The sequence below is a fragment of the Aquila chrysaetos genome, chromosome 18 (genome assembly GCF_900496995.4).
Source record: "Aquila chrysaetos chrysaetos chromosome 18, bAquChr1.4, whole genome shotgun sequence".
NCBI lineage: Eukaryota > Metazoa > Chordata > Aves > Accipitriformes > Accipitridae > Aquila > Aquila chrysaetos.
The window spans coordinates 18,453,903-18,470,282 of NC_044021.1; the positions used below are offsets into that span (position 1 = coordinate 18,453,903).

Here is a 16,380-nt window from a genome sequence, read left to right on the forward strand (position 1 = left end):
CGGCAAAGGAAAGTTATAACTTTATTCTGGTGCTAAAGGCAAAGTCCATAAGAGAATCAAGATCACCTCACACTTATCTCACGATTCCTGGAAGGTATAATTTCCTCAGATTCCTCTTAAGTGGGAAAGGCCGGCTACGTATCGCTACAAGGTCCGCAGAGGGCAAGAGCCAAAGTCATGCGGAATGTGAACCACGCTGGGGTGGCACAGATGTAAGAACGCTGCCTCGGCTAAGGCCTGGTAGCCCTGCCGTCCCCTGATCGATCACACGGGGGGAAGCGAGGGCAGCAATGACAAGAGGGAGAAAGACGAACTACAGACCGGGCTGCCCCATCCTTACTGAATCACTGCCGGGGAAGCCATCTGTCCTACAGACTTTCTGTTCCGCTCGGGCCTTCAGCCACGGCCTATTTTCCCACACCGGCCGCTCCCCTCTTTCTCCTCACACGGCCGCGGCCCCCGGCCGGGCACCGCCCCAGCCCACCCCGCCCGCACCCCTGCCTGTCGGCGCTGCCTGTCCCGCCGAGGGAGCGGCGCCGCTGCGGAGACCAAGCCGTTCCCGGGGCGGCCGGGCCCGCTCCAGAGGAGCCGGGGCGGGGGCGGCACAGGGCCCCGCACCAGGGGCAACGGCCGCCGCTGCCACCGCTTCGCGCCGCGAGGTGGGCGGCGCGGGGCGCGACGGGATTTGTGGTCGCCGTTGGTGGGGCCGCCCCCCCGCTGCTGCCGCTGGAGGGAGGGGAGGCGAACTACAACTCCCAGCATGCACCGCGCGCCGCCCTGCGTCGGCGCGGCGCGCTTGAAGGCCCGCCCCGGCTCGCCGCCGCCGCCGCTTTTCACGCCGGGTTGCGAGGCGGCGGGAGGAGAAGGGGGCCGGTGTCGCCGCCGGCTCGGCCCGGGTCCCCTCGGCTCCCCTCGCCCTCCCGGCTGGGCCGCGGAGCTGCCCCCTCCCCTCCCTTCCCCGGGGGCAGCGGGCAGCGATGCGAGGCGCGGCCTCCTCCCCGTAGCCGCCGGCGGGCCTCTGCCTTCACCTCAGCCCCGAGGCGGCCCGCCGAGGGGCCCGGCCGCCCCTCCCGCAGGGCTGAGGGGGCCCTGACGGCCGCCGGTGGGGCTCGGCTCAGCCAGGCCGAGCGGTTGCCGCGGCGGGGAGGCGTCTTCGAGGAGGGGCCCCTGCCGCCGGTGGCGGGGGGGCGGGAGGGGAGTGGGCCGGCGCCATGTGGCAGAGCATCGGGCTGACCTTGCTGGTGATCGTGGCTACCCTGGCCTGCGTGCTGCTCTTCATGCTGTGCGGTGAGTGTGGGGCGAGGAGGTGCGGGGGGGGGGGGGGGGGGCTGGCTTCGGTGTGCGGTGCTGGTGTCCCCCCCACCCCGCTTCCTCAGTCTTTGGTGGTTCCTCTGTGCTCAGATTGACCGAAGGAAGGGGAAGGGCACCGTGCCGCGGGGGAGGGTGTGCGGTTCGCAGCGCCCTCTTCTCTTTGTTTCCGAATGTTTTCGAGCCTTGAAATGCTTCCAGAGCTTAATTCGGTGACTAATCTGAAGCTGACAGCTTTTGTAGTGAACGGGCTACTGAGCAGTCACTCAGTGCAGCTTGTACGTGGGGCTGAAATGCCAGCGAATGGAAGAAGTATAGACTTCCTGCTGGTACCCTTCAGCTTTTGACATCTGTTTGCTAGAATAGATTGAGAGCAGCTCTTAGGAGGTTTTTTTCTTGTGTGGTGCATCCAAGACTTGCTTTTTTTTTTTTTTTTTTGATGCAGAGAGAAGGGTTATTTTAATGGGGGGCACGACTTGCAGGTCTGTTGGAGTTCTTGGAAGGAATCAGCAGTGTAGTACGTGTCAGTGTTGTGATCAATGTCCTGAACTTGGAGCTCTAAAAAAAAAATCTACCCCAAAAAACAGCACCACCAAACTCAAACTACGCCACAGCCTGTGAGATAAAAAGCAAATGCCAGGTGGATTTATGAGTGGTTTTTGAAAACCAAGGGAGTGAAGTGAAAAGTCAGCTGACATTTAATACTTAAAAAAATTGTTAGTTGTGGTCAAAATGGCGAAGCATTGTGAAAAGATTTTGCAGTACGAAGGGACTGGATGGTAAAACGGGAGGTAAAATCCAGTATTAACATGTATGGAGTAATGCACATAAAGTGTGACATGTATTCATGCATAATTTATATGGGGAAATATGATGGCTTCAAATTGAGCTGTTAGTATCCCAAAGAAAGGATTAGCTGAAGTAATTGCAAGCATTTCTCCAAAATATCTGTTTAATGCTTTGTAGCAAGCAAATAAGTAAATCAAACATTAGAAGTTTAAAATAAAATAGAAAATGTCATTATATTGCCACAGGAATCTACCACGTGCTTGTGTCTCAGTGTATTTTCTTGTTAAAGTGTATTACCTTATTTAAAAAAGAGAAAAGAAAAATCCTAGTTTCTTTTTTAACAAATAGGATGGTGAGAGCTATGTAATGATTTTTGCATGAAAACACTCTAAACAGGTTAGATCTGTCTAGCCTGGAAAATAGATGACTGGAGGAAGGGTGATGGTTATAAAACTGAGTAGAATGAAAAAGGTGAACTGGGAATGGTTGTGAAATTGCATCATTACAGAGGAACTGGAGTACATAAAGTTAAATGATCAAGCAACAGGCTCAAAACAAAAAAATTTTCTTTTACACAATGGAGAGATAAATTGCAAGCTCATTAACAAAGAATATTTTGGGTGCTGAAACTTTTATCATTTAAAGTTCATGGAAGAAAGGTCAGCATCTTTAAGCCAGAGTACTAATACTCGGGTAAGGAGACTTCTGAAATACAGCTAACTAGGACTGTAGGGGTATATGAGGGTGCACCTTGTATGCTTTCCCTGGTCTTGTGATCTCTTCCTGCATGTCCTGTACTGTCCGTTGTTACAGACTACTAAATCGTGACCTAAGTGGATATTTATTCAAGTTTCTATATGCTCATTAAGTGTTGTCTGGCCACTTTTAATCTTTTAGAAGATGAAACGTGGTACTTGCTAGGGTCTTTATGTTTTCAGAGTATGCATATGAGATCTTTGCTTATTCTCTTCCTGAAAGATTAAAATGATTTGACAACATGCTGTTCAAAATCGGAAACGAGGATCATTTTCTCCAGGCCTTTCTGCTTTTGTCAGTATGTGACAAATGGAATTGAAATGCTAAGGATCTCTTTAACTTTGCCTGCTAACTTAAACATCTCTCTAGTGCTTTCTTGCTTAAAGAGAGCAAAAGTAATTAATAAATGGCTTTATTTTTAAGTGGCTTATAACTACTTAGCAGTTTGGAGTTCTGTATTATACATTCAACTTGCATTCAGTGAATACTTTCCTTTGAATCCTTTATTGTATTTTACTTTCAACAGTATCAGAGCTTATAAAATGATTGCTAAAAGTCACCTAGATTTCAAAAGTACCGAACACAGGAAGCTGACACGTTCATTGTTTTTTTGGGGGTGACTTGAACTGTTACCATGTTAGAAGTGATTCAATAGGATTTGATAATGATTTACAGTATTGGTAATGATTTTTTTTCCATCATACAGCATTTATTGATTAATATTGGTACACTTCTAGTTCTCGTGCCATGATTATTAATGGAAAATATTCAAGGAAAACAATGTCAAGACCACTCCTAGAAAAACTGCGTACAGGCTACTTCCAATTTAATTGCTGATCTGTGCCAGTGACGGGCAGTTTCTTACCTACCGTATTAGCTACAGGTCTCTATTCTTTACAGCCTGTTGGACTCCCAGGGAGACTGAGTGCTATGTATGACAGGATACGAGTAAATGCCAGCCAGTGAGACATACAAATTAATGGACAAATCTGACACAAGAATGGCTGGATATAATCTTGAGTAAGCTTGATCTGATAAGAATATCTTACAGCCATCTGATGAGAGGTATTGAAACAGCCTTATGAAAAGGACTTAAAGGGTCAAGAGCCTAAACAGCTGTAACTTGGATTTTGAGTGGTTTATAAAGACTCGTGGTGTGAATGCTTGCAGAGAACAATACTTAAATATCCAGGAGACATCCTAGGATCATGTGGATTTCTGCTGCTTATCACAAATATGATGTGATAAGTGCTATCAAATAATGGGGGGGGGGGAATTAATTTTATCATTTTTCTAAAGTGAAAAGACAAAATTCAAAGCACAAACTATCAGAAGTTATTTGGACCAGTTCTTCAGACATGTGAAAAGCAAATGTTTATGCCTGAATTAGGCATCTATGTCTATAAAAGTACTTTGAATAAATGACCTGATTTCTTTTTCTTTTAAACATTTCTGGATGCTTGCAACTGGTACTTGCAATGTTAATCTGAATTTGTTAGGAAGCACGGAAGTCTTGCAGCTAGCAACATCTCTATTTGTAAACTGATCACATCTGACATAGAAACCATTGAGGGACTGTAAACATAGCAATTTTTCAGTTGATCTTTTAAAAGTGGGACTAAGGTAACTTTCTTCCACTTTTTTTTATTCTCACCTTTTCTGATTTACTTTCTCTGGTTTCTCTCTGGTGGTCTCACTGCTGCTTCCATGTTCCTCTGCAGGTGGGAGGAACTCGTGCATAGTCCAGGATATAGGATAAGATAAAATACCACCCAAGGTGAACTCTGGTACTGCTTATCTCTGTGTATTTGTTTTATTTTCCCCATGTAGAAATGCACGGAGCCATGTGAAATTGCGGAAGTGCCTTCAGTGGATCAGATGGAAGCATTCATCTCATTTGGCAAGAGAGGCTAATGAGATGTGGTTTGAGAGACATGACCTTAAAACAAAAATCATGTAACTCAAAGTGCCGAAACAAATGTGTGGTTTCCTTCACAAATCTGAATTTAGTTGCAGATGGGAGAACGTTTGAGCCCTAAACTCTACCTGAATAACTTTTCTTTAGTGCTTTGTTTAAACAGTTTTGTAACTATCTTAAATGAGTGAATATTGTAAAATACTTCAAGAGATAAGGAAAGCCATGCTTGATTAGACCAGCAGTAAAGAGAAAATACCCTTTAATTTGAAGCTGAGTTTTGAAACTGTTACAAATGGGAGGTCGGAAGAGACCGAGTTTCCTTGTGATCAGTCAGCAAGCAGCATGTGGTAGAGTGTTGTTTTAAATGGGACCAGGTTTAAGGAGCTGTGTAGAACCGAGCACCGTGTCACCTGATGTCTTCTGTTATTCCAATTTCAGAGTAGTGTATGCTTCCTTCAGTCTGATCATCTTCTCCATAGCAAAGCTATGCACTAGGGCAGTATATTATCTACATCTTAAAAATGGTGCAGCATTAAAGTGACTTGTCTATGGTCACAGAAGACATCTGAGGCAGAGCTCAGTAGAACCCTGTTCTCCCAAATCTCACGTTAGCATCTAGAGCTCTGTGCTCCTTTTTCTCAGCTATAGCTGCTTAAGATTTTCTGTGATGGACACTTCAGCACTTGAATACAGGTAACATTCACCTTGGTGATACCCCAGTTCTAAATTAGTCTTCATGTGCTGGAGTAATAGCATCCTATTTTCGAATCGGTAGGGACACAGAGGTAGGACGATCTTGCAAGACTGCACAGGAAGCCCGTAGTAGAGTCAGAAGTAGAAGCCAGATCTTCAGACTCTGTCTTGTGTCGTTACCGCATCACCTTCCTTCCTTTCTTGGTTTCATTTGTATTTCACATAACAAAAATCAGATTGCTTTACCCCAGCACTCCGTAATAGCCCTGGATTTTTTTTTGTTGGCTCTTCCTGTTTCAAATGGAAGAGGAAAATATGCTCCAATAAAGAAAACCCTCCGTTAGCTTTTGCGTACAGGCCAGTATAAGGTGAATGAAATACATGATCCTGAGACTTGTACGCCTCACCTTTTGAGGAGGAGTAACGTTGTAGTGGGATCACTTTGTTTCTTTCCCCTTTACAAAGAACTAAGAGTAGGTGTGGGAAGTAACAGTAAAGGTAGCTTTAATGAAGCATAGTCAAATCATAAAATCTGTTTAACATCCTGATATAGCACAGATGTTACATACATCTATGTATGAGTCAGTAAAAGAGGCTTTGACTCATGGTCCCATCTTCGCAAACATGTTGCATCATGATTTATAAGAGGGGTTGACGTACTGATGGCACAATGCCAAATGTGGCTTAAACGTTTCTGGATGGCACCTGACCATGGCATTTTAAGTGAGACATTGGCGCCCAGCTTTTAGGGAATACTAAACTCTGCAGGACTGGGAGCTGCTATTTTGCCTAAATGCAAAATACTGTCTGTTTGTGGTAGACAAGATTTCCTGACTATCTCTGGATTCAGGTATCTGCTACACTAAGAGCTGGAGCCCCCGCTTTGCATTGTGATGATGTACTGTTGGATCTGGCTTACTCCTTTGACAGGCAACTTCTTTCACCAATTAATGTAGAAATATTATAGTCTTCATGTTGTCGCTGCTTGTTTGCTGCAGACGCATTGTGGGTATGCTGTTTGACTTCCACAGGTTCAATCAAGCTAAGGATGAGGAAGAGGTAAATCAAATGGCTGAACAAAATAAAGCAAGCACTGGAAGACTGATTCAAATCAAATATGTTGTGTGTGGTGAAGTTAAACCAGTAGGACTTCTTTGAGAGCAGCTTATGTGAACAAAGTGGAAGCATATGAGATACAAACTGGTGGTGTCAGTTACCTGACCAGGGAGAGCTCTACAGCAAAAGAGCTGCGAAGCTAAACGGAGCTGCATAAAGACAAGAATGCACGGAAATGCCCATTTTCCTTTTTTGTATAAATTTTAAATTACAATTATTTTCTTTTTAAAAATACAGTATTACATAACTTTCAGTTCTTAAGTATGGCATGATGTTGGGTGTTACCACTTTGCAGTGTTCTTAAGAGGCTCAGAAATAAATAGAAAATGCATTGTCTTCTGATTCAGAAGTAACTCAGTACTGTGAATTTGCCTCCAGGCTTTGTGTGTATGGTTTTGTTTAATGGCGTATTTAGTCGATACTGGTTTTGGAGAGAGTTTCTCTTACCCAGAATAACTTGTTCTTTAGTAGTCTGTTTATTTCCAAGGGAATTTTTACTTGTTTAGTAATTGTGAGGTGACAGGGAGTCTCAGCTGAAGAGGCAGTCTTGATTCAGACAAGTGTGTTTGTTTCGGGGATTTTTTTTTTTTTTAACTTTCCATCCAAGCTGGCACTGTAACTAGAGCAAGTGAAAGAAAGAAATCTTTCTACTTGATTACCTTACACCTAAATCTCTTTGGTACAGGCTGGGACATCTTCTGAGGTTTTGAAACTCTAGTTTTTAAGCCTGGTTTTCCTCCCGCTACTATTGGCTAAGCCTGTTCTAATTTTCTTTTCAATCCACTGCATCGTAGTTCATTTCACCTGGCTATTATCACTGGTCTGGTTGTTTGTTGGCTATAACCAGTCTTGTTGGCTGATTACTTGCACTGTCTTGTTTGTAGTCCAGAGCTGGAGAGCTCTAAAGTCTGTTTATGGTACTCAGTATTTTGGATACTCAGACCATTGTGCTCTAACTCAAACAAAACACGGAAAAAAGTTAATGCTGCTTTTCTTGAAAGCGTCCAAGAATGAACTGTGAATGTTCTTTAGTATTTCTCCCCCTCCATCCCCCAGTAATTCTGCGTGTTAAATGGCCTGTTTGTAGTGACAGAGGAAGAATGTGGTCTGCTTTATCTAGCATGACTTAAAATACCTCCCTTAATGGGTTATTTATACCAAATATACTCAAGTCATGCTTCTGTAAAGTGCCCTATAACTCTTTTGGGAAGACCCTGAATATTTTTGGGTCTTCCTTCCCCCTCCCTGTTCCGTGGTGCTCTCTGGAAGTCATGTGTCTGTTTTGCAGTAATTCACTTTGCAGGTGTTTTAGGTAGGACTTTAAACAACCAAACAAATAATTAAAAAAAAAAACAACCAAACAATTTGTGGCTGAGAGTTTCTCCCCCCACACATATGCTTAAGTGGATTTAGTAGAAGGTACCACATGCTTTTCGTGTACTAGTGTCTTAAATTTTGTTTCTGTCAACAAATTGGGGAATTGAACACATTTTTGAATGACTTGAATATTTTGCTTAGGTCTCACTTTCTTGCAAGTGTCCTATATTCACTTGGAATATTTTATGCATTTTTTCCCACGTGGACTAGAAATTAGCATGGCTTCTGGAAATTTGATTACTTCTAATGGTGCTTAGACCCGTGAGAAGAATGGATTGTCTTCTGGTCTTCAGAATGCACAAAGCATTGAAGGTCCCAGAGACCTGAAATACCCCTCAATAGAAACAACTTTCAGAAAGCTGCTATTTCCATTTTTACTTCTAGATCTGAAAGAAAAAAGATGCCAAAACCAGACATCTGCCATTGAGGTTTTTTCTAGGTGTGTGGGGATTTAGTGCATTTGTGGGACATCAAATTCAATTTAATCACAAGTCATTTAAAGGTTTAGGTATTAATGGAAAAGGAAATACTAGGTGTAGGCTTTAGGAATTAATTTAGATCATAAAAGGTGTCATATAAAAGCTTTCCTCCAACTCTCCTCAGCAGCAGAGAAGTTAATGGAAATTAAAAGTCTGCAGGATGTGAAAAGTATTCCAGGAGGGAGAGGAAGGTGGGATGTTGTTGTGTCCTAAGCAATGGCCTGCTCGTATTGGCATGACTCTGATTACAGAAGAGGAAGAAAAACAGTCGTGCTGTGGTTACATAAGTGCCACTTACTAGTCTTTCTTCCCCTTCCCTAATATGCCCTTGTTGTCCACACTCAGAAGTTTGTTTCTGCTGACAGCTGTGTAATTGGGAGGATGGGTTTCCCTAGCTCTGTAAAATAGGGCTCTTAATATTTGCGTAGGTCAGCAGTATAGGCTTGAAAGCTAGCAAGACCTTCTGAACAGAGAATGGGAGTATTAATTTATAGGTCTGTGCCAGACAGATTGTTTTTGGTGTTGCAAATGATTCTTATATAGCATATGTTTTCAAATAGCTGTTTAAATTTTATGCTACTTCACTGTGTATTTCACAGATGTTATGTTCCTGTTCTATGGATGATGAAATTTGACTGGTTAGCTAGAGGGAAAGCGATATCACTAGTTCTCAGCTGGGTAAAAAAACTCCAGTCTTTTTTGACCTAAATGCTTAGATAAGGGATGCCTTTTTTAAAAGGGAGATTTTGTTTTGTGTTTAGATATATTTGTACCTGCTTTAAGTTTCTTGGCTACCTGTTATAGAAACCCTTATACAAGAGAGAGGAGGAGCTGCATCTTAAATATTTTTCAAGAGAGATTCTAGAAGTGTGACCATCTCAACTCATTACTTGCATAGTTTTTGGACCCAGAGCATTTTAGCAGTGGAGCAGAACATAAATTTACCAGAGAATGTTAATTTTACTTTAATGGGATTTGGGCATGGTGAGGAAACACTTTGAATTTGGGGGATGTGGTTGGTCTTTTAGTGCATATAAGGGAGACCTTGTGCATTTCAAAATAGGATTTATTATAAAACATGGTATTAATTTTAAGATCTCCACAAGTGTGCTTAATAGTGATTATGTAATGCAGCTTCTAAAATGTGATTTTCAGAATGGTGTGTTTGCTGAGTGAGGGTAGAAACTCTAGTGCTACCTTTTTACAGTGCCTGTGTAATGAATCCTGAGTCCTTGTTTTGGTATAACCACAGAAATTTGTTTTCTCCTGACAGCCAAGACCTTTGTCTGTGCAATGGTGATCACCCACTTACTGCTTGCTGTGGCAGTACAATTCAGAATGTGTAGGTCCTTGCCTGTAGCTTAAATGTTTGCTTCTGGATGAAGACAAACTTTATCAAGTTGAATTGGTATTTACAGGACTGTAGAAAGGAGTGGGTGTGCTGTGGAGGGGTGTTGGGGTTGACAGTTGGCAGTTAGAGGATGGGAGTTGTTAAAATTTGTTCTTACTTTTCTGCTATCTTTGCCTGAGAGCTGACTATCAATTTGAATGAAGTAACTAAGCAGTACCTTTTTTCTTTCTCCTGCAGGCTGGTACGTGGTCTGGCAATTGTTTTTGTCTAAATTCAAATTCCTGAGAGAATTGATAGGTGATACTGGGTCCCAACAGGGAGACAATGAGCCTTCAGAGACTGAAGCTGAACAGGAGACTCCACCCTCGCCTCAGAGAGGTAGACAGAAATCCGCTCGACAGCGAAGGGCAGCTGCAGAAGAGACAACTTAAAGTACTCCGTTGAACTTCTGACTAACTATGAATGGTTAAGCACCTCTGCACTGTGTCGTTCAGTGGTTTGATCTTACTGAAAAACTGACTTAAGAGGTAATATTAATACCTGTGGACCTTTACTTCTGAACTACCAATGTATGCTACTTTGATAGAGGTTCAGGGAGAGCTTCAGCAGCTAGTCATAGAATACTGGAAGAAAAGGAGGAGTGGAGAGAAATCTCCATCAGAAGAATGTTGAGCTGCTGTAGCTCTTATCTCTGCACACAGATTAAAAACAGGTCCTGGACCACAGGCTTAGCCTTTGCATTAGTCTGAGCATAGTAAACATTTCAGACTTGAAATGGTTTCTAAATTATTTTTTCTTTTCAGCACTGTAACTACATATAGTGAAATTGAGTTTTATTTCCTTAGCTATATATGAATATCTATTTTTTTCTTCAACCTTGAGAATGCACGCGAACTTGAAAAATGGTTGAAAGAATATCCTGCTTTAGAAAGTATTCTAAAGTGAGATTTTAGTTATGTTCTTATATATATAAAAAGTATAAGTGAAATATGAAAAATCAATATTAGATGCACATGATTTGCAGGTTTTTATTATCTCCTTTTTTTAAAAAAAAGGGGGCAAAAAAAGGAATTGGATGGTAAGACCTGTTTTCTTGGGTTTGGCGTAAGGAGGGTTATAGGTTAAACTGTCCTGCTAGGTTTCTGTATGTTTTTCCTGAACCTTTTACTCTAAGTCCAACTTGTGTTGGAGAGGGCAAGGTGCCTAGGTTATGTACTCACTGTTTAGTACTCTGAAGTGTCATCCTTGGTTTTTGGATACTAAGCACATCTCTAGTTCGCTTTGTACACCTTTACATCAGGTATATGGTACCTGACATAACTTCTTTCTTGGAACCAGTTAAGGCATTCTGACCAATTTGGTAGACATCACTGTAATGCTTTGATAGCGTTACAGTAATCAATTTGGTACCTCATGTTTGCTGGAGGACTTACTGATCTTTACCAGTAATAAGCGGTTGCTCCTGTTTTCTTTGAGAATGAGTTATACAGCTGTTTTGACATTGCACGTCAGAATGAAGAGCTCCACTTCTGTTTACCTAGCAACTCTGAAGATTGATGCATGAGGTCTTTGGAAAGAGGAGGAACGTGTGTGTACCACCTCTGATGTGTGTATGAGAGAGCGCTACCAACAGGTCTTGTCATGAACAGCTTCAGTTTTCCCTCAAAGCTTGGATATGTGGTGGTGTTTGGATCATTGTTCCCTGTATAAAAAGTTAAACAGGACTACAAAATTGGTCTTCTACTTTCAGCTGTTAAAGAAGTTTAAACCTATGACTTCCAAACTTGTGGTTTGGTTCAATTATATGGCTAAAAGCAGCAACATTTAGCTTTTTCATCAAGTAGTCTTACGTCTGGGAAGAGAGCACTCTTTTAGCGCCTTTATGTTTTAATTTGTCATCTGTGAATACTGTTCAAAAGCTAATGAGAGCGTTCACTTCCTAAAATGATTTGGATGTTTCAGTATTAAAATATATAAGATCAGACCTGACCTTCCTTTGGAGTCTAAAAGTCTTTGTTTTGTTTACTAGCATGTATGTATAAGCATGCTTTGTATTACAGGGTTACATTTTCAAGCATGATCAGGCAGTGCTATGCACATATCCTTTAAACACACATAGAAATACTGATAGTCTCCTTCCTCTAGCCTGTCTGCTGGCAAGGGAATGTCTAATGATGTTTTGGGTTTTTTTAATTAGTAAAATTCCCATTTATTCAAACTGAGCAAAAGCAATCAGATTCTATTCCCTGCTGCTTTCAGTTGTTTGCCTTGCACAACTTAGTATCACAAAATATTGTGTCTGTATGTCTCTTCACATGATGAGACTTTCAGTTTAGCAGTGCTAACCAAGTACTGGTACACTTTTCTTAAACACCTTTAGCATCTTTCTCTTGAGCTTTGCTAATATAGGCTTACAAATAAATTTTTTTTTTGTACTGATGTAGGATATTGACACTCCGCTGCACTCCACTTTTACCTAGACTTTAGCACACAGAAGATGTCAAAAGGCTGATGCTTGTAGTATCCCTGTTACTAAGTAACTGTTAACTCAGTCTCTGCTTCTAGTAGCTGTGAAGAAATGTGAAGTTACAGCAATATACATAGCTAGTCAGCGTAGCTCTAAAGGTGCAAGAATCAAGACTCTGGAGCAAGATAATGAAGGAAAAACCCATGTGGGTTTGAGTGCTGACACTGATCAAATATGCAATAAGATGGACGTGGAACCTCTGGGTAGCTCATCTGCTCTAGCCAAACAACTTCCTTCTCCCTTCCTTGCTGTATGTAGGTGTACATTTCACTCCCCAAAGTAATTTTCAGTCTCTTTTTTTTTTTTATAAACAGCCGATGCTATTTTTTTTTAATGTTGCTGTGACATAGCTGCCAATAAGGCTGTCTGCCTAGTGTATAACTTTAATGACCTTATTAGTAGCAGGTCAAAGGTTTATATTATGTGGTTCAGAAGAGTTTTGGAATGCTGATGTCTTCTGTCAATGCATAATTTTTCCTGAAGGAGTCTGTAGTAAAATCTTTGTACAGGGCTCTTCATGCAAACCTGTAAAAGCGAAGCTGTATGTGTGAAAGCGTACTTGTGATAAGACCTGGGTTGTGATTGCTGGCAGTCCAATATACTCATGTCTTTGAATATTTTTACCAATGTACTTCTGAAATGTTACTGGTGGGTAAGCACTTAACTTTGAATTGACCCATTCAAGTCTGAAACCTTATGAAGGCAACGGGTTACACAGCTGGTCTTGTTTTGTTTAGTAGGATCTATTTTTAAAACTGTTTATTGCCTTATTGTTGCAGCCATTCTCTTGAATGTATTTTGGGTTCTTACTTTAAATATAGTCATATCACCTTCGTTGCAGGGGCTGTGTAACTTTGAATAATTACTATGAGTAATTATGAGTGTAACTTTGAGTAATTACCTATGTTGTATGTGACAGTTAATTGAAAACAGTTAACTGCAATGAGGGCTGGAACAAACACAGTGTAGACTGGTGGAAAAAATACAAAAGCTATTGCTAAAATTTGAGTGGTGTAAACAATTTTGTTCATGCTGAATTGCATAACTCGGACCTCTTAGGGAGCCACTAAGGTTGTTATCGTGGTGATTTAATTTTGCCTATGAGGCTAATTCTATGCAGTTCATCCACTAAACACTGCTGCTGTAGCTATTTGCAGTAAATGCCATATACTGTGCTGCAACTTGTGAGCAACTTGCTGCTTAATATCAGGTTTTACACTGAACTAGACCTGTGTATGGACTATTGTTTTGTTTGGAAATGACCAGCATAAAGAATGTGTTCAATGTGGTCATTTGCTTCTTCAGTGTTACAATACTGTACCTAAAGCTTCTGTGGTTGTCTGTTTTCATCGTTAACTGTTCTTTTAACTGACTGCACAGATGGAAAAATAAAGTAACCAGACTTGATATGAATATTTGACCCAAGTGGTTTTCTGATTTCTTCTGAATGGGATTTTGCCTGTAGAATGAGACTTATTGTTTGAGTGTGCAACACTGTGAAAGATGACCTGTCAAAAGTCATATTCTGGCGGGTGTAATACCTACAGATGACTTCATTTTAAAGTACACGTTAGTATGTATCTTTCAGAGCAGTTGTTACTAAAGGCGGTTTTTCTGCCTTATCCTTGAAAGTTGGCATTTCATTTTAGCAATTAAAAAACCCCCAAACAGACAACAAACTCAACAAAAATAAAACTACCTCCTCCCTCCTTTGTTCTTGATACTTTTTAAGATTGGTTGTAGACTTCTTAGTTTTTCTGTAAGTATGTTGGTAAAGTAGGAAGTTCTTCGTCTTCTGGAAATGAAGATGTACAGGAGAAGGAAATGAGAACATGCTTCATCCCTGATTGCTTCTGTTAAGTAAAATGCATAAATTGAATCCTGGGTTCTTTTATTGAATAATAAGAGATTAAAAGAAGTTTTTTTAAAAAAAACCACCCCCCCAAAAAAAAACCCCAAAAAAACAACCAAACAAACCCACCAGATAAGATCTCTTTAATCTTGAGAGAATGAGCTGTTTTGCTATTGTCCTACTCTTCTCACTTGTGAAAACAGGCTACTAAGGAGTACAGTAAAATACCATGGCATTGTGGGGGGTGTATTTGGGGGGCTAATGTAAGTGGGAATGCTCAGTGATGGGCTATTGGTGTCAGATGCTTGTAAAACACACGCTTGCTTTTCTACTTTGGTACTGATCGCAAGGAAACGCTTCATGGTCTGTTCCCCTGGAATGAATAAAGGTGCTGTTGTACAACTCTGCTCTGCCCAAAGTTACACCAAGGGCTGTTTTAACTGATACTGCACCTTCCCCACAGGCACTCGTGTGCTGTCAGGGGTCTCCTGTGGCCTTGATCCCACACAGTTAAAACACACAGTCTTTGTAAAATACAAGCAGTATTTCATCTTGCTTGGGTAATACTTATATGAAGATATTTTTTTTTACGTGGGATTAGACTGGAAGTTGGCAGTGTGATTATGCTGGGTTTTATATAAACCTTTGATACCTTAGCTGTAATCTTCATGTAGAGCAGAAGCTCGTATCTTTTGAGCATCTCTGTTATCCCTGTGGGTGTTTGTAATCAGTAAAGCGTTATCTCTGAAAGCTGGATGGAATGGAAGCTCTTCCACCCTGCTTTGTAGACTGCCTGTGAGAAGGGTTTGCATCTGGTCGAGGGCTTATGTTGACACGTAGCAATGTTGGACTTGGCTTCAGGCAAAAGGAATGGCAAGATGAACCTGGGGGTGGACAGAGCAGCGTCATGGAGCGAACAGAAGAACTAACCGGTGCTAATGTCTGAGAGCTCTTGGGGTGTAGTCACCCTTGGAGGAGGTACAGCTGTGGAAATCTGGGGGAGAAGTCTCTTAAAGGCAGGAGACCTCATCAGTAGAACTCAAACCAAGATTTACGTCCTGGTTTTACAAATGGGGACACTGGGATGAAGTACATCTTGGGCTTTATTTTCCTGCATTCCTATTCACAGGACTTTTCAGCTTCCACAATGGGAAATGAATAATACAAATGTTCCTTCAACTTTGGTAGCAAAGAGACCCTAATATCTAGGGAAGGATGGGATGGGGCCATAATATGGTCACTTTGGGGTCATTGTCAAAGTATTGCACACATGCTGTTTGTGGTGTACCTCCCTCTGCTAGTGCGCTTTGTGCGTGCTGCCACAGGACTCATCCTGAATGCTGGCAGTGTACCTGAACTCAGAAGGGTAGGAAGAAGGGATCCTGCATCGGGGAGCTGTGGCCAGAGAGGTACTTACGTGTGAATCCCTCGCGCCTGGGTTTGTGTGTGCTGTACAATTCACACGGCTGACTTCCACCTTGTTAAAACTTCCAGCCTTCTATGCAGATGACTGCAGAGCTTCGAAAGGAGAAGCTCTGTGTAACCTGTGTCCACCTCAGAACTGCAGAGGAGGATAGTTTGCTGCATGTCATATCAATTTCCTCTCCTCTGTGCTAGACTATTTTAACATCTTGTATGGGGAGTTGAAAGTGTCCTATCAGCAAATGTGTCTGTTCACAAATAACACCAGCTCTGGCTTGAAGCAAGTTTTGCTGCTACTGTGTGCTATATTAAACTACTGGAGCTACATTAACACTGAATTTTTATTACAGTCAGTCTTGAACTTCCTAGTGCAGTGCCCTGCTCCTTTTTATTTGAGAACCTAATCAGGAGCCTTCTGTCTTTCTGAGAACCTCTCGCTTATTTTGAGTTAATTGCAGTTCCTGTGTCTCAGCCCTTCAATGCCAGCTGATCAGCTGTTAGCCTTTTCCCTGTTTAAAAATGTCAGGCAACATCCTTGCCATGGTAGAATGCATCAAAATACGTCTCTCATGCACCAGTTGTTTCCAACGTGAGTGGTTTCAGCTTTTAAGAATGTAAAGAGTTGCTACCCTCAAGTTCTGTAAGACCCTGCTTTGACACCCATCTGAGAAGAAGCAGGAGACACTGCCTGCGGATCTGGGCGGCTGCGAGAGGGCTGAGCTTGGTGTGGGGTGCTGGTGCCCGCGAGGCACGAACAGGCGGCTGAGACGCGACGCGGTTAGCTCGAGCTCA

At 42.1% G+C, this 16,380-nt stretch overlaps 1 protein-coding gene across 1 annotated transcript; it reads left to right on the top strand.

Moving 5' to 3' along the window:
• The first annotated feature begins 803 nt into the window (after window positions 1–803).
• On the top strand, window positions 804–13,727 carry SMIM13 (small integral membrane protein 13). Its single transcript, XM_030041999.2, has 2 exons — window positions 804–1,287; window positions 10,025–13,727. Exons 1-2 carry the CDS (start codon window positions 1,212–1,214, stop codon window positions 10,216–10,218), a joined length of 270 nt encoding a protein of 89 aa, XP_029897859.1. The 5' UTR covers window positions 804–1,211; the 3' UTR covers window positions 10,219–13,727.
• The last annotated feature ends 2,653 nt before the right edge of the window (window positions 13,728–16,380 follow it).